At 34.5% G+C, this 26,878-nt stretch overlaps 1 protein-coding gene across 1 annotated transcript; it reads right to left on the bottom strand.

Annotated features, from left to right (window-relative positions):
• Positions 1-65: 65 nt before the first annotated feature.
• Positions 66-9,812, bottom strand: st6galnac2 (ST6 (alpha-N-acetyl-neuraminyl-2,3-beta-galactosyl-1,3)-N-acetylgalactosaminide alpha-2,6-sialyltransferase 2). The gene is made up of 9 exons (XM_073833165.1): positions 9,643-9,812; positions 4,472-4,526; positions 4,207-4,378; positions 3,941-4,103; positions 1,936-2,074; positions 1,732-1,835; positions 904-987; positions 360-456; positions 66-248 (listed from the first exon to the last, which is right to left on the bottom strand). Exons 1-9 carry the CDS (start codon positions 9,810-9,812, stop codon positions 66-68), a joined length of 1,167 nt encoding a protein of 388 aa, XP_073689266.1.
• Between the last annotated feature and the right edge of the window lie 17,066 nt (positions 9,813-26,878).

Below are 26,878 nucleotides of genomic sequence, written 5' to 3'. Positions count from 1 at the left end.
ACAGGGCATGCCAGAACAAAATACTGCTTTGGCAATTTCATTATGCAGTCTTCCTACCTGTCTTTTCATCGTGTCCTTTTTTGTCTCTGATATAGCCACAAGACGTTTTGAGAGTGCAGCTGCTTCCACAGACGTCCCTCCATCTCCAGGTCATGGTTGGCGTAGAAGACCACAGGCTTCATTTCCTTGTCATAGTAATGGTCTGAGAAGTCTTTGTAATTTTCTGTCATAAAGCCATAAGCAGAGACCTGAGGGATAAGCACAACATCTATTTAACAACAGCTATTCTAACAATAAATGAGAATTTCAAATGCTGTTTTATTGAAAAATATGATTTAAAAAAATGGAGGTTTGCTGACCTGGTCACAAGTGTGCAAAGCAACCAGAAGCATTAGTGCACCTGTGCTGGGCATGTACAAATCTCTGTAATCCTCCAGCTGTGGGGATTTCAGGAACCTGTCAATCAAAATGGATAGTTCACCCAAAAAGAATAATTCTGTCATTAATTACTGTTACTGTTGTTCATCTTTAGAACACAAATTAAGACATTTTTGTTGAAATCCGAGAGCTTTCTGACTTTTCTATTGTTGAATAAGGTTTGAATAAGAACACAAAAAATATTCTCATAGCTTCATAAAATTACAGTTGAACCACTGATGTCACATGGACTATTTTAATGATGTCCTTACTAGCTTTCTTGGCCTTGAATGTGTCAGTTGTGTTGCTGTCTATGGAGAGCTCTCAGATTTCATTAAAATATCTTAATTTGTGTTCTGAAGATGAACAAAGGTCTTGCAGGTTTGGAATGACATGAGGGTGAGTAATTAAAGATTTTTGATGATTTCATTTCACTTTTATTTCAAAATTATATGTGTAAACTAATGTGTCGGAAAGTGCTCTCACCTTTGAGTCACATATTGAATGAAGGTTGGATGGATCATCTTGAACTGATGTGGTTCAGGATTATATCCAAATAGTTCCGAGGGCCTGTTTTAATAATCAAATAAACTCGGCAGTTAATACGCAAAGTGCATAAGTTAAAGTTCAAGTAGCAAACAGAATGCAAAATAGTTGTTTGAATGTAAGTATGCAAAATCAAAATTGTTTAGTATTATCTACCTATAAACCAATCACACAAAACTTATATAGGCAATTTTCCAGAAACATAACTGATTCATATTTGAATTAAAGGGTTTCCAATCATATAGAGTGAATTTAGGTATATTTGTCAATTTCTTGCCTTTCATTTCAATATTGACAATGAATTCAGCAGCAATAACAGTGATTATGTTATTTATATGTGACCCTGGACCACAAAACCAGTCATAAGGGTCAATGTTTTGAAGTTTTTCTGAAAGCTATAAATATTTGGCTGAGATACAACTAATTGAAAATCTCGAATCTAAGGGTGCAAAAATCTAAATATTGAGAAAATCGCCTTTAAAGTTGTCCAAATGAAGTTCTTAGCAATATTCCTAATTAAAAATTAAGTTTTAATATATTAATGGTAGGACATTTAGAAAACATCTTTACAGAACATGATCTTTATTTAATATCCTAATGGTTTTTGGCATAAAAGAAAAATCTATAATTTTGACCATCAGTAGCTAATCACCATCTTTGAATGAAAAGGAGGGAATTATTACTATAAGGCGAAATTTCCCCTTCCTGTTATGTATGCATGTATGTAATGTAAATAGCAACATGTAGGAATCTTGTTGTTAAACCTACCTGTCACCTTTATCAGGTCCTGAGGTTACAGACACACCCTGGATGGCAGCTGCAAGCATCACATAATCTCGAGTTTCCGCAGGGATAAAAATATATCCAATACCCTGTAACGTCAAAGACTTAAATGAAGTTCATCAGCATGCCAGCAGATGGCAACAAATGACAACTGAAAACTCCCAAATTGTCCATAAGATGGTCAGTTACCGGGTCACGTGGCACTTTGTTGAAGCCGTCTTGGTAATAAGCAATAAGCGAGTTCTTTAGAGAGTTGGTGGTAAAGCCATAGAAAGATGTCTTTGTCCCGACATCATCCTCAAAGCCTCGGATTACTGCCCCATTTACCCTATATAAAAATGATATTTATTATAAGCATCTTGATTGTGCTGTCTTAAAAGTATAACTGTGGGCTACTAATCCACTATTCATCTAAAAATGGTCAGAAAAGAACTAGGGCTCAGGTGAAAATGCGTCCAAATGATATTTAAATTTATTGATATTTCTACAATGATGTAAAGGTGTAAGGGGAATTTACAGTAAAAACCCAGGGACCAGATATGATGAACAAAAACCAGGAGTCAAAGATTCAGTCAATCGAAGTCATGTTTACTGAAGAAAATAGTTTGCAGTTTCATCAGCAGAAGTCAGCTTCAACACTCTCAATGGAGTTCGTAGGCCGCCCCAGTACATGTTCAAAACACCAGTAATTATACTCTAACAGAGGTTGCTGACTACGTCAATGCATAGGTTAGGAAGATCCTGATTGGTCAAAAATCTAGATAACTTAGAAAATCTCCACATATGGACGTCAGCTCAAGCCTATCTACAAGTGATTACACAGGCGACAAAAGATCAGGGGTCAGACACAACAGGTTTCTCCAGAAGCCTGTTTCTGACCAGGACAGCGACAGATGACGAACTTCTCCAGGATAGTCTACTCATCTGAACTCAAAGACAGAGACTGACACACAAAAACCTTATCTTCCTTTCAAGGTTACCTAGCTCTGGCAAGACTTTTTATCAGTATGGTTAGTTACACACATACTAGGTAGTCAGCATCTTAGAAGGTACACAGAGAAAATGGGGTTTGAAATTTTACCTTTTGGGGTACAACAGCTTGTCGCTGGAGCAGTACCCTTAAAATGACATCTTTGTACCTTTTTTTTTTTACCCCTAATAGGTACATATTAGTACCTAAAGGGTATGTATTACTGCTCTAAGGTACCCTATAGGGGTATAAAAAGGTACAAATATGTCCTTTTAAGGGTACTGCTCCAGCAACAAGCAGTTGTACCTCAAAAGGTACAATTTTACACCCCTATTTTTCTGTGAATCAAACAGGATTCATTTTAATATCTATCAGGAAAACATGAACATTGGGTTTATAGGCATTTGGTTATATTTGGACAGGCCCCTTTTCTAAACGACTCCATTATAGCTTCCCAAAGGGTAAATTTCTTCCTTTCTTTCTTTTTTTTTTTTTTGGATAATTATTGACCTAGAGAGTCCAGAGAATTGTACTGCAGTGTTTTTTTGTTTTGTTTTGTTTTTAGGATTTTCCAGTTATCATTTCCATAACTTCTCAATCATTTCTCAATCGTTTAATTAATGTATTGATTGACAGCAGTGGTTCTAGAGGCAAAGTTGTTTGGACCGAGGAGGTCTGTGAAAAACCTCACAATCTACAATCGTTTACGCACTTTGAAAAATGCCATATCACACACCAGTGGCTGATTTCTTTTAAGTTTCTCACAGACCTTTAGAGCTGTGAGTCAAACAGGCCCACAGAGTTTTGTTGCGATCGACTTCCGTACTTTGTCTAATAGATGCTCAATGTTCATCTGCCTATGGCGGCCATGTTTTTTGAGATACACAAATGTCCTTATACATGCTTATGGCACTTTGGACCAAAGCCGTGTGTACCAATTTCCACATCGATAGGACAAACGGTTGCGTAGTTATAGCCATTTTTATGTTTTCCCCTCATAGCGTCACCAAATGTGGCCAAGCTCCTCTAGTTTGCAAAAGTAGGGTTTTCAAAAAAAGCTAAAATTTTGCCAAGAGTGATGGAAGAATCGGGATGAGCCAAGGATTTCAATGACATTAGACACTTGAGCCTGTGACGAACCGTTTAGGAGTTATTTTCACACTTCAGCTTAAAGGGATAGTTCACCCCAAAATGAAAATTCTATCATCATTAGAATGCACAAACCTGAAAACATATTCGTGACTGTCTATGGTTTTCCCCTGCCTGGATCCATTCAGAATGCCTCCGTTCCCCACCACAGCGCAGAGCACACAGGTATCTGGCGTTTTCCGCTCAAACAGATGACTGTTGGCAGGATGTGAAAGCAGAGAAAGTGTCTTGCCTATTTCTGCGTTACAAAAGTGAAACAAAAAAAATGTTTGGAGAGCTTTAATGGTTTTGTTTATTTCTTTGCAGTGTTAGTGTTTACAGTGATTTTTGTGAAGATTTACCTTGGAAAGACTGGTTCTTCCAGCCAAATGGCAACGGCTCATTCTGGAGCTTGTCCCAATGTGAGTTAATAAAGGAATCACACCACTGCAGAACAGGCACTAGGAAGCTAAACTGTTTTTTCAGACTGTCTTCTTTCTTTATGACATGTCTCAAGGAGCAGGCTGGCACTGCCTAAATACAGAATGGAGATATATTGTCTAGCTTAGTCATTGTTATGCACTTTGCTAGCTTTAGGCCATGCTTAATCACACATATTTAGCTCACCTCCTCTTTAGCTGTATCATTTACAATCCAGCTTACTTCAGCCTCAAATGCATTCCTGCAGAGCAAAGCAAATCAAAACATAAGTGAAATGAATTCTTCATCATAAGAGAATGTGAAGGAGTATATAGGAAACAAGGGTAAGCAATATACAGGAAATTTACAAAAACTAAAAGGCATGGGCCTCATTTACGAAATGTTGTGCAGAAGCCATCCTAAATTTGATCTTACAATCATTTCTCAAATATGTGTAAACATATGCACAGAAAATGCACGTGCGCCTCTCTTTCAGATGTGAAATCTATGAATCGCAAATGATCTTGAAATAGTGCGCAACTGAATGGTTTTAGCTCTCTGCCTTGTAAACGACTCTTAATTAATGTGATTAACATACAAAAAAATAACCAGTCATCATCCAAATCCTTTCTTTTAAAAACAACGAGCTGCAAGAACAGTAGTTTTAAAAATAGTATGTCTCTTCAGACCCATCAAAAGCAGATTTTTAAAGATATGAACTTTTTCATACTATACAATACCCCATTAACCCTTACATACTGTACCATAACCCATAACCCCTTTACATATGATACCATACTCCATTAACCGTTACATATGATACCATACCCCATTAACCCCCTTCATATGATACCATACCCCATTAACCCTTACATATGATAGCATACCTCAATAACCCTTACATACCATACCATACCCCACTGACCCTTACATACAGTATTAAAACCCATTAACCCTTACATACCATACCATACCCCACTGACCATTACATACAGTATTAAAACCCATTAACCCTTACGTATGATACCATACCCCACTGACCCCTACATACATGCCATAACCCATTAACCCTTACATACTGTTGGCCAGTGTAGACATTGGAATTTGTTTCTTTGTACTTCAGTCAATTAAATAAATGTTAAAGAGAACAAATTACATATTCTTGAATTTATGGCATTCAGCATGATTTCTGAAAGATCATGTGATACTGAAAGCTAGAGTAATGAAGCTTAGCGTAAGAGGAAAACACATTTTAAAATATATTCAATTAAAAAGCTTTTTTTAATGGTGTTTTTGTATTTTTTTAAACAAACAAATGCAACCTTTTTTATTCATCCATTAACAAATCTTATTTACCTTTTATAATAGTAGTGTATATTATATTCTATTTTTATTTATAATATATAGGCCTATTTTAAAAGCATGTAACCTATCTAAATCCAAATATAACAGCCCACATTAGCCCATACATAATTTTATTTCAAATGTATGTAATTGAATGCCACATGACATTCATGACATATTTGATTTGACTGGGTTTGAAATATCATTATCATTAGTTTCCCAAAGGAGCAAAAAAGCAACGTGCAGTAAAAATTAGACTGGGCTATTATTTGTGAGCTTTGAATACACTCTTTAAAAAATTGGCATTTAAATCATTGGCAAATAAAAAGTTTTCATATTATTTTTTTTTTCTAAACAAGAAAACGCATCTCATGCTTTACCGTGTCTAAATACTTGCTATTGTTTTGACGGAAAGTTCGGCAGCTGCGCTACACCGCGAGCGAACACTTTAGTATAAAGAAGATACACCGTCTAGTTTAGAAGTGGGTGTATTGTTGTAAACTAGCAGCCTGCTAACACTAAAGGTCATTGCATACTGAGTTCGAATTTTTCGTCCGAATTTTTCGCACGTTAAAAAATAAATACGACCTCACGTTATGTCAATCACATTTGCACACTGCCACATTTTCGTCCTTCATAAAAAAAATTCGGATCGGGTTCGATTTTTTGCGTTTTTCGCATCCGTTACCAAGCATTTTGAGAGGTGTTTTGACAGTTCAGAACCACCGTACAAGCGAACGCCAAAATCCAGAATTGCGTCTGTCAAGTTCATTCACTTTATCCCGCAGCACAAAGCACTGTAAAGGCCCTTGTACGCTGAGTTCGCAAAAATTAGTGGTGGTCCTTATAATATGTGGCTCCAGTAATGCTAGAAAAGCATCAAAGATTACTGACATCCTGAAATAAACTTTGAATCACCCGGGATAATCCCGCAGTTTATTAAGGAGGTGCGCCTTAAAAGTATTCCATCATTCCTCTATATCTGTTTCTCTTTTTAAGGAGAGAGTGGACAACAACATCATTCTATTTCGTATTGTTTTGCGTTTTTTTCGCAACGGATGAATTAATACGCATCGGACTCAGTGTGCAAGGTTTCTGTGCGTGATTTTTAGGATTACGAATACGAAAAAACGCATACCCCATTAACCCTTACATACCATACAATAACCCATTTCCCCCGACATTTTATGCCATACCCTATTAACAATCACACACCGTGCCACACCCTATTAACCCTTACATATCGTACTATAACCTATTAATCCTTATATACCATACCATACCATACCCCACTGACCCTTACATACAGTATCATAATCCATTACATACCATACAATACAATACCCCAATAACTCTCACATATATAACACATCAATCAACCTTTACATACAGTATTGTACCCCATTAACCCTTACATATTATATTATACCCCACTGACAAACCCTTACCTACAATAGCCCTCAATTGCCCAATAAAGTGTTAATAGCATATAATAAGTTTCACTGCATTCCTGCACATTTAGAGGAAGAGCAGAATTTATGTTTCAGATCCACGATGTTGATTATCTGAAATTTGTCATACAAATCAATGTCAGAACCCTGTCACACTAGACTAGCACTGGTATGCAGTTAAAACGAAAGTTTGCATGTGATTTGTTTCTGCTTGTCAACACATTTGCCTCAAGGTACCGATCAAATTTTTAGGTTAAACTCAAATCAGGGAGTGGCGAGTCGATTGGGCCCCAGCAGTTTGTAAATTGTTATGACATAAAACCATTCTTCAACTGAGAATTTGAAGTAATCATAGTGTTTGGAGTTGTACGGTGTGGGGAAAAAGTTATTTTAACAGCCAAATGGTAAAAATGTTCAAACAAAATGAGATCATAAGACAGTTCCATCAATACATAACCTTTTTGATTTCATTTTATTACACTTTATTTATCTGTATCCATGCATGTATGGATATATGTATGTATTTTTTTAATTAATGTTTTAGATGTTACAGAAAGGAATATACCAGGTTTATATTTAGGCCTAGCTACTATGATTATCATGACCTTGGAGGAATAAAGTGACGCTCATTTGTGTTTAAAAAAAAAACAGTCACGAGAATATGAATGCACCTGTTGTTGATTTCTGTGGAAAGGATACACAGAAACAAAGCTGCGTGACAGTAAAAACTTTTATTTACATAAAAACATAGGAAATGATCACGACATGCACAACATTTGCTTGAACTAAGGTTATCTCATGAGCATGAGATGTGAATTATACAAAGGAACAGATAACGGCAGAAAAGCTATTTTTATACCACAGTAAAGTCTGTTCTGTTATTGTGTTTATTCCTATTTTGGGTCGGTCTTACTGTCTTATCATTACACAGCTGATATATCGCAGAAAGCAGTCACTGTTTCTAAATTGTACATATTAGTTATTTAAAAATTCATAGTGCCTCAAGCCAGGGTTTTAGCTTCAACCCTAATCAGACACACCTCAACAAGCTAATCTTCAGGATCAAAAGAAAGTTACTAACAGGCCAGTTTGATCAAGATTGGAGCTAAACTCTACAGGAAAGTGAACCTTGAGTAGCCATAGTTCAGCTACCTTTTATTGAGTGTCCAGACATCCCTGTTTTCCCCGGTTATAGGTGTTCCATCCCCAAATGGTGCTGTTCTGGGAAATATTTTACAGCATGTTCAAAACAGCCAGAAAATACATTGCAAATGAGCCAGACTAACATGACTATCCATGTGCTTTATAATAGGGTCTCAAAACATTGTGGAATTGTTTTGCAGACAATTTTTAACATCACGAAAAATTCATTCACAAGCCATTCATTTACAAACACACGTTTGTTTCACTATATTAGTGAGGACATTGTATAGACTAACCCAACCCTTCCCCCTCACAGAAATGTGCAAAATACTTTTTTTTAATTTAACTTTTTGCGCTTTTACATTTAGAACAGGGTATCAGGGAACAGTTTGAATCTCGGCTCAAGGATTTTTCCCGATCCCGCTTTGCTTCCTGTATCATCTGATACAGGAAGCAAAGCGGGATCGGGAAAAATCCTTGAGCCGAGATTCAAACTCAGGAGTGCAACGACCAGGGTTGCCAGGTTTAGACAAGAAAACCCACCCAGTTGCTACTCAAAACTAGTCCAAAAGTGGCATTTTTGGGGGTACAATTCACGTTTTTTGATGGGATTCCTTGATTAAATATTACTTTATTGGCTTTGCTTCAACCCATGACAACAGTGTTAAAGTAGCCCAATCCGCGGTAAAACCACAGACTTGGCAACACTGGCAATTATGCTTTATGTCGGTGCACTGCCCACAAGGCTACAGAGGGTTTACATATGAATTTGGCCATTTACCCCGCCATATTGGCGATCAGTTAATGCAGTACTAAATACGTTATTCAGCTAATTTATGGTGTCTAAACCACGGAAAAAATGCGTGGAAGCTGCTAAATCGAGAGAGAAGGACTTAGTAAACAGGAAAAGCGCTATATTTTGACAAACTAAAGTTAATAGTTGGTAAAAATACATACTAGCAGTATTAATTAAAATATTAGCCTAATATTTCACCTATACCTGACCGGAAATAATAGGAAACAAACACGAATGTAGCAGCAATAAACAGCAAAATATGCGAGTTTTGTTAGGTTTAGTAGGATTGTTTACGTGAAAACACTCTAGGCTCCTATGGAAAATGTTAATATTAATATAATAAAACTAATTTTTTTTTTTTTGTTTTTGTTTTTTTTGTATAGTCATAATATTGTTTTGATCTGCTTGCAATTTGCAATGGCACCTATTAGGCTAACTTTTTCCAAGACCAAAACATCCTAACAATCAAACCAAACACCACCCACTTAGTAGACTAATAGTATAGGGAACCCAAATAATTTAAAAACCAAAACATTCAGAATTATCATGAAATTTCAGAAATGTGGTCACCTGCTGGTACTGACTGAAACTTTTCATCCTATGTTTTAGTGTATGAGAATAATGCTGATCTGGACAACACGCACCTGGATGTAAGCCTGTCTGAACCCACCTGTAAAATGTTGCGCTCCAGTCCCCAGATGACATCACAATCCAGAAGAAAAAGCAAACACACGCAGCCATAAAAGATCTGCAAAACCACAGTTTTGTGTTTCTGCCGCGCAGTGTGCGAGATGTACACGGAAAGACAATACATGCCCTGTTTGAACAATAAGGTAGGTTCGACTTCATATTAACAGTAAGCAAACACAAGCCTTTGACTGACTGAAATCACGGAGCGCTTTCAAGTTGAGAGTCAGCACAGGTTGTATTTATAAACCCCCCACCTACATCGAAACAGTCGTGCAACCAGTTTTACAACACTCTATGACGAGGAAATTTGTGACTGGAAACTCCACATCATAGTTCAACTCTAACTGACATTACTGACATACATTACATTATAGTACAGGTTGAAAGGAATCTGCGTTTGGAATTAAATGGCACAAGAAAGTCAAGGCCAATTCACACCGCACAGACAAACGCCAACACACACATCTGTTGGAGCTTATTTGTATATATTTTTAAAAAAATTTCTATTTAGTGGACAGAGACATTGTACATTAATAAAACATTCCTGTAAATGTACTGGAATTAGCCACCAAGGGCTAGTTTTTAATCCATAGTCCCTGGACAAGATGTTACAAGTCACCAGAGTTTGTTGGAACAGTAGCTGCTTTTCCATTACAGATTTGTGCAAAACTTTGGCGCTATTTTATAAATGTTGATTAAAAAGTATTGCAAAATGACAACATTTCCATTAACCGATGTTATGCGACTGAAACGCCATTTATTTCCTCTCGCGATAAGTCATGGCAACGGATTTTTGTGGGATTTTGGCTATATTTAATTTAATGTGACCTGTAAATGCAAAAAAAAAAAAACTTTCCATATTGCTGTTTTGTGAAACAATCCTTTTTCGAATTGCCTGAAAAACCACCTAATGCGAGCGTAAAAACTTTTTTGTGATATCTGGAGTTTTGGCGCAATTGACGCGTTTCCAATTTAAATTTGCGCGATTTAAATGGTAATAGAAACGCAGCTAGTGTGAACAGTTGTTTTTCATAAAATTGGAAATCCAACACTGTAAAAAATGAACATGAATTTAGCTGTAAAAAACTGTGAAAATGCTACGGTAAAAACCTGTGAAATGGTTAACTATAAGTTCCCCTTCTATATATATGGTGAAAAACTGTGTTGGACATTGCATGTAATTTTACGGTAGTATACCGTTTTTGGAAGTGAAAAACAACGTCGAATTTACAGGGAATAACCGTAAATTGACATTTCCAGAATTCCGTGTTTCATTTTTTTATTTTGATGTTTTTTTCTAGACAGTTTTGTACATTAGGGTTGTATGTTACATCTAATGTTGTTAAATTCATGTTTTTTTTGCATTATTTCAGTTTTATTTGTGTTACCATGATGGTGTTTAGTGTTTGTGTGAATGACACTGTGTACCTTCTATAAATGCTATTATTTAAAACCTCCTTGTGATGGGCTTTGGTTCATCATGTGATATTGTCATCACCACCTGCTTTTGGTGGTTATCAGAGTATTACAAAGGTACAAAACAGATTTCAGTGTACCTGTAAATTTCAGTTAAAACCATAAAACATTGCTACCATATTTTTTTACGGTGAACTTCTGGCAACCACAGCTGCCAGTATTTTACCGTAAATTTTATGATTTTTTTTTTTACAGTGAACGTCAACAAACTCCTAGCAACTGGTAACACAAGTGGCGTTTCCGATACACTTTAAACATTGCCATGACTTAAAGCGAGAGGAAAAAATTTGTCGCATATCATCGGTTAATGGAAACGCCGTCATTTCACAATACTTTTGAATCGACATTTATAAAATATTGCTAAGGTTTTGCACAAATCTTTAATGGAAACGCGCCTACAGTGGCCATAGGCACCGATTTATGTTTCTGCAGGTGAGTGTTTTTAACTTCAGGGTCCCCATCCTTCTCCGGTTAATTTTGCAAGGTCCCTGCATTACTTCCATACAGTAGAGAGAAAAGTTTGTTTTTAAACCTTTTTTATTAACCTAAACATTTGTTTTGCCTTATTATTCTTCTACTGCATGTTATATAAATCCCTCACAATTCAAACAAACTTTAAATTAAAGCTATACTTCATACCCTTAAAAAGAAAACCTCTGCTCAATTCTAACTTTTTAAAATAAGTTCAGTTCGACGAAAACGGGATCAGTGAACTCCGTCAGAGCGAATACTTCTTAATCCACATTTTTCTGCCGGTGGGTGCTTGTTACTCCGGGGTCCCCCTCCTCCGGTCAATTTTGCAAGGCCCCATTTTGAGACACCTGTAAGTAAATGCGTTTGTAAAGTGTGAACGTGGCCACTGATACAACAAAACCCAACATGTTTGTTGGTGTTTGACTGCGCCTTGTGCGGTAAACTAAAGAGCTAAAAATATAATGCACTTTGAGATTCAGGTTCTCCTCGTTGCTGGTGCAAAAAGGAAAACACCTAATAGCTTTTATACTGATGACATGAGTAGGATATTTATCATGTCAAATGTACAGTATGTTAGTGAAACCAGTTAGCCTACGTTTATAAAGGTATATTATTTATAAGCAGAAAGACAAGCCTGTGTACGTTCATGTCAAACCGCACGTCAAGGCTTACTGTAGGCTCACATTTTACAGTCTGAAAGGTAAAATTGCAAATTTTGTGTAGCACTAGACCTATATTTACAAAAGAAAGCGAGGCCATGTTTCTATAAAGTCCTAAATAAAGTCATAAAGACAAATCGTTTGTAAAGCGCAAAGCTGGCCACTTCACCTGCTTATGCTGTACTCTAAAGAGCTAAAAGTATGACAGCCCTTTTGATTTACATCAAATCTTAATGGTACACCACACCCTATAGAGAATTCAGTGTGAGATTGAAGTACATACTACACATACTTCTAAAGTCTGATAAAGAGTAACAATAACAAACAGGGAGGTGGAGCGATTGTAAAGACAAGTGCAAAATCCCATATATGTCCCACAACCAAAAAAAAAAACACATTTAAAAGCATTTAAGTATTCAAATCTTAGATGTTTACTAAGATCCTTCTATTATCTATTGAAACCCACAATAATATTTAAAATGATAGTAGAGCTTAATATATACAAGATCATCATTTATTAAGTACTTTTATTTGGGAGGTGGCTGTCCTGAACCCTAACTGCTAAATTTCAACTTATACTACAAATCTCATCAGTTGCACTTAAAATATTGTTTAAAATGTAATTGTTATTGATTTACCTCTGAATTTTTTTAAATAAAATAACAAAAAAGTTATATTTACCATGTAGATGTAAGCAAAACCTTAAAAGGTCTATATAACCCTTTCAATTAAATTATTATTACTGTGTTTCATTAGTGACAAATTTGAGAGGACAAATATCCCGAAACAATCTAATATACCATATGATATCATACAATTTGTAAACATATATAAAAAATATATTAAAAAAAAAAAAAAAATATATATATATATATATATATATATATATATATAATTTTTTATTTTTTTATTTTTTTTGGAAAAAGACATGTTTTTCAAGACCAGAATTTTAAGCCTGGCTTTATAATATTCATATGCATATTTTAAGATTTATGTCTTGTGATGATGTGTAATATGAAACAATTGTCTTAATGTACTGTGATTCATCGAACGTATGGTGACATATACTGTATATGCAAAGCTATAGATAGATATATATAAATAGATCTAGATTTAAATTGTTTCGATACTTCTGTATTTAGCGAATTGCCTACATTTTGGAGTTTGGAGGATGTTTTTATATGAAAGCCCGTAGAATTTTTTTTTTTTCGAGTTTTTATCTTGCAGTTCAGACTTACAAGATATAAACTTGCAACTGTGAGTTATAAATCAGAATTATTGCAAGAAATAAAGTCAGAATTACTTGTTAATATTTTACAATCCTGACTTCTATTCTCAGAATTGTAAGATATAAACTTGTAATTGTGTTATAAAATCCAATTATGGGAAAAAGAAAAATCAGACAAACATTTTGAGTTTATATCACACAATTCTGAGGAAAAAAGTAAACTTGTAATTGTGAGGGAAAAAAAGTTACAGCATTTATTCAGTGGTGGAAACAAGCTTCCATTTTTTCATGTTAGGAGACCACCTACAATTATGGTTCATTATGGTGTGGGAGTGGGCTTTAGAAATAGGAACCAATCAGGTAGCAGCCACCCCAGTGTGTGAGCCAATCCGATGCAGGAAATTCTTAAAGGAGAAGTTCATTTCCAGAACAAAATTGTACAGATAATGTACTCACCCCCTTCTCATCCAAGACGTTCATGTCTTTCTTTCTTCAGTCGTAAAGATGTTTTTTGAGGAAAACATTTCAGGATTTCTCTCCATGTGGACTTTTATGGTGCCCCCGAATTTGAACTTCCAAAATGCAGCTTCAAAGGGCTTTAAACGGTCCCAGCCAAGGAAGAAGGGTCTTATCTAGCGAAACGATTGGCTATTTTCTAAACAAATTGACAATTTATGTATTTTTTAACCTCGCGAATGCTTGTCTTGTCTAGCTCTGCATGAACTCCGGATCAATACAGTTAGGGTATGTCAAAAACTCCCATCTAATTTTCTCCTCCAACTTCAAAATCATTTTACATCATGGCAGAAGTACCAACCAAGTGTTTACAAAATGAACATGCAAAGAAGATCAAACGCCCTTTCCAAGAAAATGGTAAAACAGCGATGTAGGGCGATTTGTTGTAGAAGAAAAGTAGATGGGAGAATACACAGAGTTCACACAGAGCTAGACAAAACGAGCATTTAAGGTTAAAAAGTATATAAATTGTACTTTTTTAGAAAATAACCAATCGTTTCGCTAGTTAAGACCCTTCTTCCTCGGCTGGGATCATTTAGAGCCCTTTGAAGCTGCATTTAAACTGCATTTTGGAAGTTCAAACTCGGGGCACCATAGAAGTCCATTATATGGAGAGAAATCCTGAAATGTTTTCCTCAAAAAAAACGATTTCTTTACGACTGAAGAAAGAAAGACGGTGGATCAGCGGATCAGGAATAAAGCATATGGTGGAAACAGTTCTGCATTACTTGGAAAACCATATCCTGCTCAGTACCTGTCGATTGTTGTGTAAATCAGTGTGACATCTTTTAGGGGCCACTTTGAAATGTTTTATTTAAAAACTACTACAATAACACACAGAACTGATCTAAAAACAAGCATGCACACCATAAAAAAAGTCACGTCAATACAATTATATAAAAAAGATTAAAAAAGGCTTCAACACCCATCGCTATGCCAATCCAATAAGCAGGCACCTCATTTTCTAGTTACTATAAGTTGGTGCATGTCTAACACACACTTCTGAATGACGTTCATTCTTTCATTCATAAGAGAGATTTCATCTATCACCTGTCTTTGTTCAGCTCGCATACTACGAAGTTCGCTTGCCACCCCTGACATATCCCTATGCAGTCCACGGAGTCCGTTTATCACCTCATTGAAATCAGCTCTGCGCCATTCCATACTCAAACGAATCAACTTTGTGAAGGTCTGAAAACTGGCTGCCACTTCGACTCGAGCAATATGTAAAACATCGTTCTGCGTGAGAGGCCGACTGACAGAATTACTGTTGTTGTTGATGTTTGGTCGAACAGCATGTTGGCACGGAGTGTTGCGGATGGACTTTGATAATTCGTAAGCCTCGCAAGCAGCCATCTCACCATCGATCCAGAGCTCGGCACATCTCTCGTCGTAATCTGGTAGACCTATGAAACAGAAGGTTCATTTGTATTAGCATGGCATAACTTGAATACATAATCGTTACGGATGATATTTATAGTCAAGCCCGAAATTATTCATACCCCTGGCAAATTCTGTCTTAAAGTTACTTTTATTCAACCAGAAAAAACACAGGCTTCTCCCAAAAGATAATAAGACGATGTTACAAGAGGCATCATTGTGGAAAAAAATATTTCTCAGCTTTTATTTACATTTGAACAAAAAGTGGCATGTCCAAAATTATTCATACCCTTTGCAAACTGTCACAGTCTATGGGAAAATCCAAAGTTCTATACCATTCCAAATAGTCCAAGCTGTTCTAAAGCATCCTAATTACCCTGATTCACTGTGAACAGCTGTTTTAATCAACTCAACAGGTGAAAAACAGAAGCTCACTGCTGTTGGTTTGTGGACAGTCATGGCTAAGACAAAGGAGCTCACTGAGGACCAGTTAGCAGACAAAAACATTAACGATTTGCAGTGGCCCAGCCAGAGTCCTGACTTAAATCCAATTGAGAATCTGTGGAGGGAGCTAAAGATCAGGGAGATGTCAAGGAGACCCTCCAACCTGAAAGAGCTCATCGCTAAAGATGAATGGGCTAAAATACCAGTGGACACATGCAAAAAACTGGTCAGCAATTATAGGAAGCGTTTGATTGCAGTAATAGCCAATATAGGCTTTTCTATTGATTATTGAGAAGGGTATGAATAATTTTGGACATGCCACTTTTTGTTCAAATGTAAATAAAAGATGAGTAATCATTTTTTCCACAATGATGCCTCTTGTACATCATCTTATTATCTTTTGGGAGACATCTGTGTCATTTCTAATGGAAAAAAAAAAACTTGCTGGTTGAATAAAAGTAACTTTAAGTCAGAATTTGCCAGTAGGTATGAACAATTTTGGGCTTGACTGTTCATACATTCTTCCTCGCAGTCCTCCATTGATCTCAAAATACGTTTCACAGGAACATCAGAGCACTTGTCAGATTCCCTTTCTCGCTTTTCTCCACTTCTCAAGGAGGACGGGTTGCATCTGTCGGACTTGGGCTCAAGACTCTGAGGTGAAGTCCCTTGCTTCACTGCTACACCTCCGTCATTCGAAGATACCGATGCCTTTGTTATGAGGTTTTTCAGGGCTGCTGTTTCATCAGGTGCACTTGACGATGGGGCACCTGATGGTGTAACAAGCTGATTTTGAGTTGGGTTCTCTTTGCCATTCGCTAGAAGACGAGCCTCGTCAACTGAAAACAGAAAAAAGTTTCTTGTTTAGCATACTGTGAAGCTTAACTCTCATAATGCAATTTCAAAATTCTGGGTCAGTTTGGACCCAAAGAACTGTTGTTTTATAAAACAGTCATAACTTAATATTTTTCAGTTCAATCTACATTGTATCTGATCTGTGAATTCGAGCGATTTTTAACATTTTGAATGTTGCCATGTTATTTCTACAATTACCCATATTTAATTTATACAAAAAAAAAAAAAGAAGAGATTATGCACATGAACCACAGCATTTTCTTTTATGGTTTAAGTGTCAATTCAAGATTTCTCATTAGCATCAAGATTTAAAATAACTGCTTTTTATTTAAACATATTTTAAAATATAATTTATTCCTGTGATCAAAGCTACATTTTCAGCATCATTACTTCAGTCGTCAGTGTCACATTAGCATTTATCTAAAATAAAAAGTTTTGTAACATTATACACTATACCATTCAACAGTCAGTATATTTTTTTCTATAAGAAATTATAGAAGTTAATACTTTTATTTATCAAGGATGCTTTAAATTGATCAAAAGTGATGATAAAGACATTTATAATGTTACAAAAGATTTCTATTTCAGATAAATGGTGTTCTTCTGAACATTCTATTTATCAAAGAAATCTGAATCTGTTTTCAATATAGTAATAATAATAATAAATGTTTTTTGAGCAGCAAGAATATCAGAATGATTTCTAAAGAATCATGTGACACTAAAGACTGGAGTTTTGATGCTAAAAAATCAGCTTTGAAATCACAGGAATAAATTACATTTTAAAATATATTTAAATAGAAAACTGTTATTTTAACATTTAAATAGTACAAATATTTCAAGATTTTACTGTTTTTGCTGTACGTTGGATCAAATAAATGCTGGCTTAGTCAGCTTCTTTAAAAAACATTAAAAATCCTACTGTTCAAAAACGTTTGACTGGTAGAGTAAATATTTGAATTATATAACATCTTGTTAATGATGAGGAATTTTATTTGAATTTGAAATTTCCAAGAACATACAATCTGAGAATAACCAGTATTTACAAATGAATGGAATTTAATAAAATTCTGAAAACGTATAACTTATGGTTGCTCAAAACTTTGATGTTTTTTTTTTTTTAACAAAACATCGTAACAAAATAAATACCGATGAATTAATTTTACTTGATTAAACACTCATTTTTAAAAGAATGAAGCAATCAATGGCTGGTCAAGAGTCAAGATTTATATTTAAAATTATCTTAGTCTTTAAAAAAAATAATGATTTATATGTATTTTAGGGTTATAAAGCATTTGCAACAGTTTAATTAAATTACTAAAACATTTTTTAAATAATTTGTATTCATCTCTTCTTGGCCAAAACTAAGAAAGCCTGTTTCTGCCACTGAATAATAAATAAAAAAGGTAATTGCAACATTTTTTCCCACATAAAATGTATTTTAACTTGCAAATTTGACTTTTTGTCTCAGAATTGTATGTTTCTAACAATTCAGAATTGTGAGATATAACTGGCAATTCTGAAAACATAATTTTTTTCCCCTCAAATTTGGAATTTCTAACTTGCAATTGTGCATTTATATCTCACAATTGCAAGTTTATATCTTGCAATTCTTAGAAAAAAGTTAGAATTGTGAGATATAACTAGTTTTTAGTTTTAACTTAAGTTTTCTAGTTGCATGAAAAAAATAGTCTGATATAAACTCGCATTTGCAAGAAAAAAAGTCAGAATTGTGAGATATAAACTTGCATTTGCAAGAAAAAAAGTCAGAATTGTGAGATATAAACTTGCATTTGCAAGAAAAAAAGTCAGAATTGTGAGATATAAACTTGCATTTGCAAGAAAAAAAGTCAGAATTGTGAGATATAAACTCGCATTTGCAAGAAAAAAAGTCAGAATTGTGAGATATAAACTTGCATTTGCAAGAAAAAAAGTCAGAATTGTGAGATATAAACTTGCATTTGCAAGAAAAAAAGTCAGAATTGTGAGATATAAACTCGCATTTGCAAGAAAAAAAGTCAGAGTTGTGAGATATAAACTTGCATTTGTGAGAAAAAAAGTCAGAGTTGTGAGATATAAACTTGCATTTGTGAGAAAAAAGTTTCTCACAATTCTGACTTTATTTCTCACAAATGCAAGTTTGTATCTCGCAATTCTGAGAAAAAAAGCCAGAATTGAAAGATCAAAGGTCACAATTCTGTCTTTTTTCTCATAATCATGAGTTTATATCTGCATTAAAAAAAAAAAAAAATTGTGAGATATAGACTCACATTTCCAAGAGAAAATGTCAGAATTGTGAGTTTTTTCTCACAATTCTGACTTTTTTTTTCTCACAATTGCGAGTTCATATCCCACAGTTCTTGTCAAACTTCACTTCTCACAATTGCGAGTTTATATCTTGCAATTCTAAGAAAAAAATTAGAATTGCATGAAAAAAAGAATTGTAAGTTATAAACTTGCATTTGTACGAAAAAGTCAAAATTGTAAGATATAAACTTGCATTTGTGAAAAATATAGTTTTTATCTTACATTTCTGACTTCATTTCTCATAATCTTGAGTTTATATCACGTACATCTGAGAAAAAAAAAAGTCAAAATTGTGATTTATATCTTGCAATTCTGGCTTTATAACTAGTAATTGCGAGTTTGTATCATGAAATTCAGAGAAAAAAGTCAGAATTGTGAGATACAAGCTTGTATTTGTGAGAAAAAAAGTCAAAATTTCGCGTTTTTATCTCACAATTCTGCCTTTACTTCACAATTGTGAGAAAAAAGTTAGAACTGCATGAAAAAAATTGTGAGATATAAACTTGCATTTGTGAGAAAAAAGTCAGAATTGTAAGATACAAACTTGCATTTGTGAGAAATATAGTTTTTATCTTACAATTCTAACTTCATTTCTCATAATCTTGAGTTTATATCACGTAATTCTGAGAACAAAAAGTCAGAATTGTGATTTATTATATCTTGCAATTCTGGCTTTATAACTCATAATTGTGAGTTTGTATCATGAAATTCAGAGAAAAAAAATCAAAATTGTGAGTTTATATCTCGCAATTCTGAGGAAAAAGGTTAGAACTGCATGAAAAAAATTGTGAGATATAAACTTGCATTTGTGAGAAAAAAGTCAGAATTGTAAGATACAAACTTGCATTTGTGAGAAATATAGTTTTTATCTTACAATTCTAACTTCATTTCTCATAATCTTGAGTTTATATCACGTAATTCTGAGAACAAAAAGTCAGAATTGTGATTTATTATATCTTGCAATTCTGGCTTTATAACTCATAATTGTGAGTTTGTATCATGAAATTCAGAGAAAAAAAATCAAAATTGTGAGTTTATATCTCGCAATTCTGAGGAAAAAGGTTAGAACTGCATGAAAAAAATTGTGAGATATAAACTTGCATTTGTGAGAAAAAAGTCAGAATTGTAAGATACAAACTTGCATTTGTGAGAAATATAGTTTTTATCTTACAATTCTAACTTCATTTCTCATAATCTTGAGTTTATATCACGTAATTCTGAGAACAAAAAGTCAGAATTGTGATTTATTATATCTTGCAATTCTGGCTTTATAACTCATAATTGTGAGTTTGTATCATGAAATTCAGAGAAAAAAAATCAAAATTGTGAGATTTTATCTCGCAATTCTAAGAAAAAAGTTAGAACTGCATGAAAAAAAATTGTGAGATATAAACTCGCATTTGTGAGAAAAAAGTCAGAATTGTAAGATACAAACTTGCATTTGTGAGAAATATACTTTTTAATCTCACAATTCTGACTTCATTTCTCATAATCTTTAGTTTATATCACGTAATTCTGAGAAAAAAAAGTCAGAATTGTGATTTATATCTTGCAGTACTGGCTTTATAACTCGTAATGGAAAGTTTCTATTGTGCAATTCAGAGAAAAAAGTCAGAATTGTGAAATAAAAAGTCACAATAACCTTTTTTTTTTTTTTTTAAAAAAAAGGCTTCCATAGAAAATGGATACAAATGCAATATAAGAGTTAAATGAAACCAATAGAATTTTTCTAGACCACTGTCGAATTCCAATTGCATTTTAAAACACAGACTTTAAAAAAAAAAATATCTGTGAAGACACCCTTAATGAGAATGAGTATGACAAGTCAGCATTCAGCAAAATGTTGAACAACCGCAACGAAGATATAAAGGGTTAATTCACCGCTGGCAAGATGGGCTGTTAATGAAACTTGTCTGTGCAGAAGAAATGCAAAAAATTTAAAAAAAAAAAACTCAACAGCCGTAAGGCACTTGTGATTTTGGTGCCGCCCCTCTGTCAGCTTACTGTAAACAGGAACACAAAAATGTTTTACCAAAAGCCCTGGACTCCTGGAGCTCTCTAAAGTCAGCAGCATGATGCAAAATTATGCGTTTTACGTCAGCAAGTGAGATAAGTTTGCTGATAAACTGGGTGGAGGAAACACAGAGAATAAGCACACATTGTTCATTTACACATACTGCAGAAACCGTAACAAAACAAAGCTGGTGGAAACCTGAAAAACACATTTTTTAAATCTGCCAACAACATTTGGGTGGTTCAAGGCTTTTGTTGCAAGAAAGAGATGAAATATCTACCACAAAATTAACCTGAAATGAGCCTTATGCTGTATCCAAATAATCAGTTTTATTTAAATCCTGATTATTATTCAAAATTCAACCTGCAAGTAGGACATTTTGTAGCAATAGCCAACTGCCATTGTATGGGTCAAAATGATCCATTTTTCTTTTATATGCCAAAAAGCATTTCCTACCGTAAATATATCAAAGCTTAATTTTTGATTAGTAATATGCATTGCTAAGAACTTCACTTGAACAACTTTAAAAGCGATTTTCTTAATATTTCGATTTTTCCCCCACCCTCAGATTCCAGATGTTGTATAAATGTACAAATTCATTTGGTTTTGTTGTCAAGGGTCACATACAGTGCCCTCCACTAATATTGGCACCCTTGGTAAATATGAGCAAAAGTGGATGTGAAAATAAATCTGCATCATTTATCCTTTTGATCCTTCATTCAAAAAATTCACAAAATTCTAACCTTTCTTTAAAGTAAAGCCCTAGAACCTAGGGGTGAAATCTCATTATGAAATAAATGTTTTTCTCTAGTTCACGTTGGCCACTATTATTGGCACCCAATTATTGCAACGTCCTTTTCCCAAGATAACAGCTCTGAGTTTTCTCCAACAATGTCTAATGAGTTTGGAGAACACCTGACAAGAGATCAGAGGCCATTCCTTCATACAGAATCTTTCTCTTCCCAGCTTCATGTTGGTGCTTCTTCTCTTCAGTTTCTAACAGGGTTCAGGTCAGGGAACTGGGATGGTCATGGTAGAAGCTTCATTCTGTGCTCAGTGACAGTTTTGTGTTGATTTTGATGTTAGTTTTGGATCATCGTCCTGCTGAAACATGCAACCACGGCCCATTATAAGATTTCTAACAGAGGCAGTCAGGTTTTGATTTTTTATCTGTTGGTATTTGATAGAATCCATGAAGCCATGTATCTAAACAAGATGTCCAGGACCTCCCACAGAAAAACAGCTCCACAACATTAAAGATCCAGCAGTATTTTTAACTGTGGGCATGCTGTACTTTTTTATTCCTGTCTGCACCAAAGCTCATTTTTAGTTTCATCTGACCATAGAAGCCAGTCCTGTTTGAAGTTCAAATCATGTCTGACAATTGAATATGCAGGACTTTTTCTTGAAACCCTCTGGATCAACATGTGGTGATGTAGGGGCTGTTTGATCATTTCATTTTAGGATTTCTGACTCCAAGACTCAACAATTCTCTGCAATTCTCCACCTGTGATCCTTGGAGAGTCTTTGGCCACTCAAACTCTCCTCCTTATCGTGCATTAGGATGATATAGACACACATCCTCTTCTAGGCAGATTTGTTACATCTTTAGTTGATTGGAACTTCTTAATTATTGCCCTGATGGTGGGAATGGGGATTTTCAATGCTTTAGCTCTTTTCTTACAGCCACTTTCTATGTTGTGAAGCTCAACAAACTTGTTCATCAGAACTACATTCTTTGGTTTTACTTCTTGTGATGGATGATTAAGGGAATTTGGCTTTTGTGTTCCTCATATTTATAATCCTGTGGAACAGGAAGTCATGGCTGGACAATTTAATACTCCTAGTCACACTGGTGTGCTAATTTTTATTTTTTTTTAATATTAATGGGAAAATACTTCAGAGATAGTTTACTTAGACAAATTTTTAGGGGTGCCAATAATTGTGGCCAACGTGAACTAGAGAAAAACATTTATTTCATAATGAGATTTCCCCCTGTTTCCATCGTTTCACTTCAATGAAAGGTTAGAATTTTGTGAATTTTTGGAATGAAAGATCAAAAGGATAAACTACACAGATTTATTTTCACAGTCACCTTTGCTCATATTTACTAAGGGTGCCAATATTAGTGGAGGGCACTGTAGGCACATTTTAGTGTTTACGCTCAAGAAAAATGCTGTAACTTTCTAAAGTTTTAACTTTATCTATTGATACTGAAATTTTCTTTCACAGGCTTAGCCTGGACCTCAATAACTTAAAACATGAAACAACACTTTGTTTTAATTTAAAACACCATCCTTGCTTATTACAATCCATCCAATACAATCTAAGGCATCTCATGTATTTAATTTAGGCTAGTCATTAACATCTTATTAAAAGAAAAACATTTAATGTACAGTATTTACTTTTACATAGACACTAAACTGCATGCATTTGAGCACTGTAAAGCAACATAGCTTAACCCTAGCTGTTTTTGAATAAATTAAACCCTTTAACATAAAACTAAATGGCTTATCATTTGACATTTTTCCCAGATCTTTGTTTTAAAAGTCCCCCCCCCCCTCCAGACAAATCAAATTCCATCAGGAATGGCCGTAAAATCACCAGGAATGAAGGGTCGTAGAGTTCAAAGAGCCTTCACACCAATTCTACCAGACACCCCCTATCTCGTTTTCTAGCCCAGCATGAAATCTTCTGTGTCCCGTTTGTCGTAAAACAATGCTGTGTGTGTCTGGTGTCAGAGGACACCCCCGTTTGACTAACACTCATCTATGTTTTAAGGCCACATGATGTTAGGCCTGAAATATTGAAGAATCTTACAGTGTTCACAAGGAAAGTCCTTCTTACAAACCTGAACCTCAAGCTTTGATTTCAGTTTCCACATAACCATTGATTCACAACAAGATCATTGTTACATTGATCAGTTGAAAGGGGGGCTAGTCAGTTAGAGATTGCTTTGGGCCCTATAACTATCAAATGTTATTATTACTGTGTTATTATTAAACTTAAAAATGCATTGACTTCATTAAAAAAAGTCAAAACACGGTGCTGTTGTGCATTCTAAAGGCATGTTGTTTTAGAGCAGTTCGCAATTAATAAATACATTATAAATGGGTTGCAAGAGTGCATATTTTATCCCACTTTTCTGTTTCAATGACCAGCCAGAAAGAGTAAAGCATTGAGATTTCAAAATAAGAGTCTCTGCAATATGGATCAAGTTTTTTACTTTTTTTCCTCCAGGTTAATATTTGTATTTTGGTTACACTAATTTTAAATCAAGGTAAACTTTTGTGGATTCTGTCTAACAACACTATTTAACACACATTATTCTGTATATAGACAGATCAGATGATATAAATATACTAGTAAATGTCTATATGAGTATATCTGTATTTGTAGCAAAAGCCAACAATACACTGTACGGGTCAAAATGATCAATTTTTCTTTTATGCCAAAAATCATTAGGGTATGAAGTAAAGATGGTGTTCCATGAAGATGTTTTGTAAATTTCCTACTGTAAATGTATCAAAACTTATTTTTTTTATTAGTATGCATTGCTAAGAACTTCATTTGGACAACTTTAAAGGCAATTTTCTAAATTGTTTACATTTTTTGCACCCTCAGATTACAACAAATCCTAACAAACCATACATCAATGCAATGAAAAGCTTATTTATTCAGCTTTCAGATGAGGTATAAATCTCTTTTTTTTAATTGACCCTTATGACTGGTATTGTGGTCCAGGGTCACATATAGATTTTAGTATCATCACAATAATCTGTTAAACTATATGTTTAAGCACAAAAAAATGGCCTAGCCCTGTGGTTTGAAGCATAAATATTGTAAAAACCTCCTGTACTTTTTGTATTCTAAAATATTAAATAATTGTATTTTAATGTCTACTTATTGAATTAATCAGATTAAGTTGATACTGTTTTGTTGTGTTCGTCTCTTTAATCCGCTCCTAATTTTTTTTTTTTTTCAACTTAAAAGCACATGCTCTTTGGGAAATAAAGTTTTTGTTGTTGTTACTACTTTACAGTAACACTCTTTACCACACGTGTAGCGAGAGAGATACTTTTTAACAAAAGCCAAGAGAAAAGTAAATATAAAAAAGCTTACCAGAACCAGGAGTTGCGTTGTTTGCGCCACTTCGAGCCTCCTCAACTACAAACAAACAAACAAAATATTTAGCACAACATGCTCTACTAAAACGGCTTATGGTAAATAAAAGCGTCCAGTTCTTGTAATATGTATGTTTTCACATTGATGTAGACAATCTGCAATTATAATGTCGAACATAGTACAGTATAAACAAATAATACATACCGTTAAGGTTGGCAGCCATTTTAGTGTTGGTCATTTAAAGGTATTTACAGGCGTCCAGGTGATGGGAACAATGCGTCGCGTTCCCACAACAAACGTTTAAATGGTCCGATAACAGTTTGGGCGGTTCAGAGTGTCGCGAGAAGTGGGACGTGTTCAAACCACAGTAAGTCCTAAAAGCCTATAAAGTCTTATTTATATCATTAAACGTCTTTTCTTCACGCTTTATTATCTCCGTCGAGCAAATAATGTGTTGCCATTTTAATATGCAGTGCGTCATAATAATAATAGTGTTCAAACATGCTTGTTCGCCCCCTTTTAAACTATTTGTTTGATGTTCATGTGTGTAAGAAACAAAAAGTATCTCTAGTTTGTCAGAGTCTTTGGAAAACGTTACTTCACTATATCCCAAAGCATAAGTCATAGTTTTTACTGCACTACATTTCATAAATAAAAGTTGTTTGTTTCACCTTTAATACTTAAGAACAATAAAAATGCATTTTCTCGTACCCAAGTAAATCTTACCTGAGTAAAAGTAAGAAAGTAATAGATTTCTAGTGTATTTTTCAATATTATGCTTTGAAATGTTGTGAAGTAGAGTTTTTAAAAGAGAAAACTCTGATAAACAATCTTGAAAAGTACTTTTACAGCAGAGTAAAAAATACTTCACTACTGTCTGCCTCTGGAAACAATGTAGGCCCTATTACTACAGAAATACAGTTTCCATTTATTTGGTGAAACCACTAACATTTAAAGTTTAAGGCCTCGTTTGAACATTAAACTTAAGTTTCTTGCTTAAGATGCTGGTTTCTGTTCTTTTTTTAACAAATAAACAGCTGCATTTAGCCTTTTCTCACATCCTCTCTCACATTATAAAAGTTTAGCACATCGTTTTTGACCAGTTTCACAACACAAAGGACTTACATTATTCACCACCCGAAATCTCCCATCTATTCCACATTAAACCTAGTCCATGTCTGGGCCTGTTTCGGTGTAACAGAGACTCTTTCTTTCTTTCTCTAAGAATTTATGTTTGCAGTAGGCTATTTAAGTGTGTTTATGAGTACAACATATTTGGCTGGCCTGGACCACAAAACTAGTCATAAGGGTCCTTTTTTTTTCTAAATTGTGATTTATACATAATCTGAAAGCTGAATAAGTAAGATCTGATTTATGGTTTGTTAGGGTGGGACAATATTTGACAGAGATACAACTATTTGAAAATCTAGAATCTGAGGGTGCAAAAAAATAAAAATATTGAGAAAATCGCCTTTAAAGTTGTCCAAATGAAGTTCTTAGCAATGCATACTAATAATAATAATAATAATAAAAAAAGGTTTTAATATATTTACGGTAGGAAATTTACAAAATATCTTCATGGAACATGATCTTTACTTAATATCCTAATGATTTTTGGCATAAAAATAGCAACAGTTTTGACCCATATAATGTATTTTGGGCTAATGGTCCAAATATACCCATGCTACTTAAAACTGGTTTCAAAAACAGGCACA

This window comes from Garra rufa, chromosome 1 (genome assembly GCF_049309525.1).
Source record: "Garra rufa chromosome 1, GarRuf1.0, whole genome shotgun sequence".
Lineage (NCBI taxonomy): Eukaryota > Metazoa > Chordata > Actinopteri > Cypriniformes > Cyprinidae > Garra > Garra rufa.
This window is presented reverse-complemented; position numbering and strand designations above follow the sequence as displayed.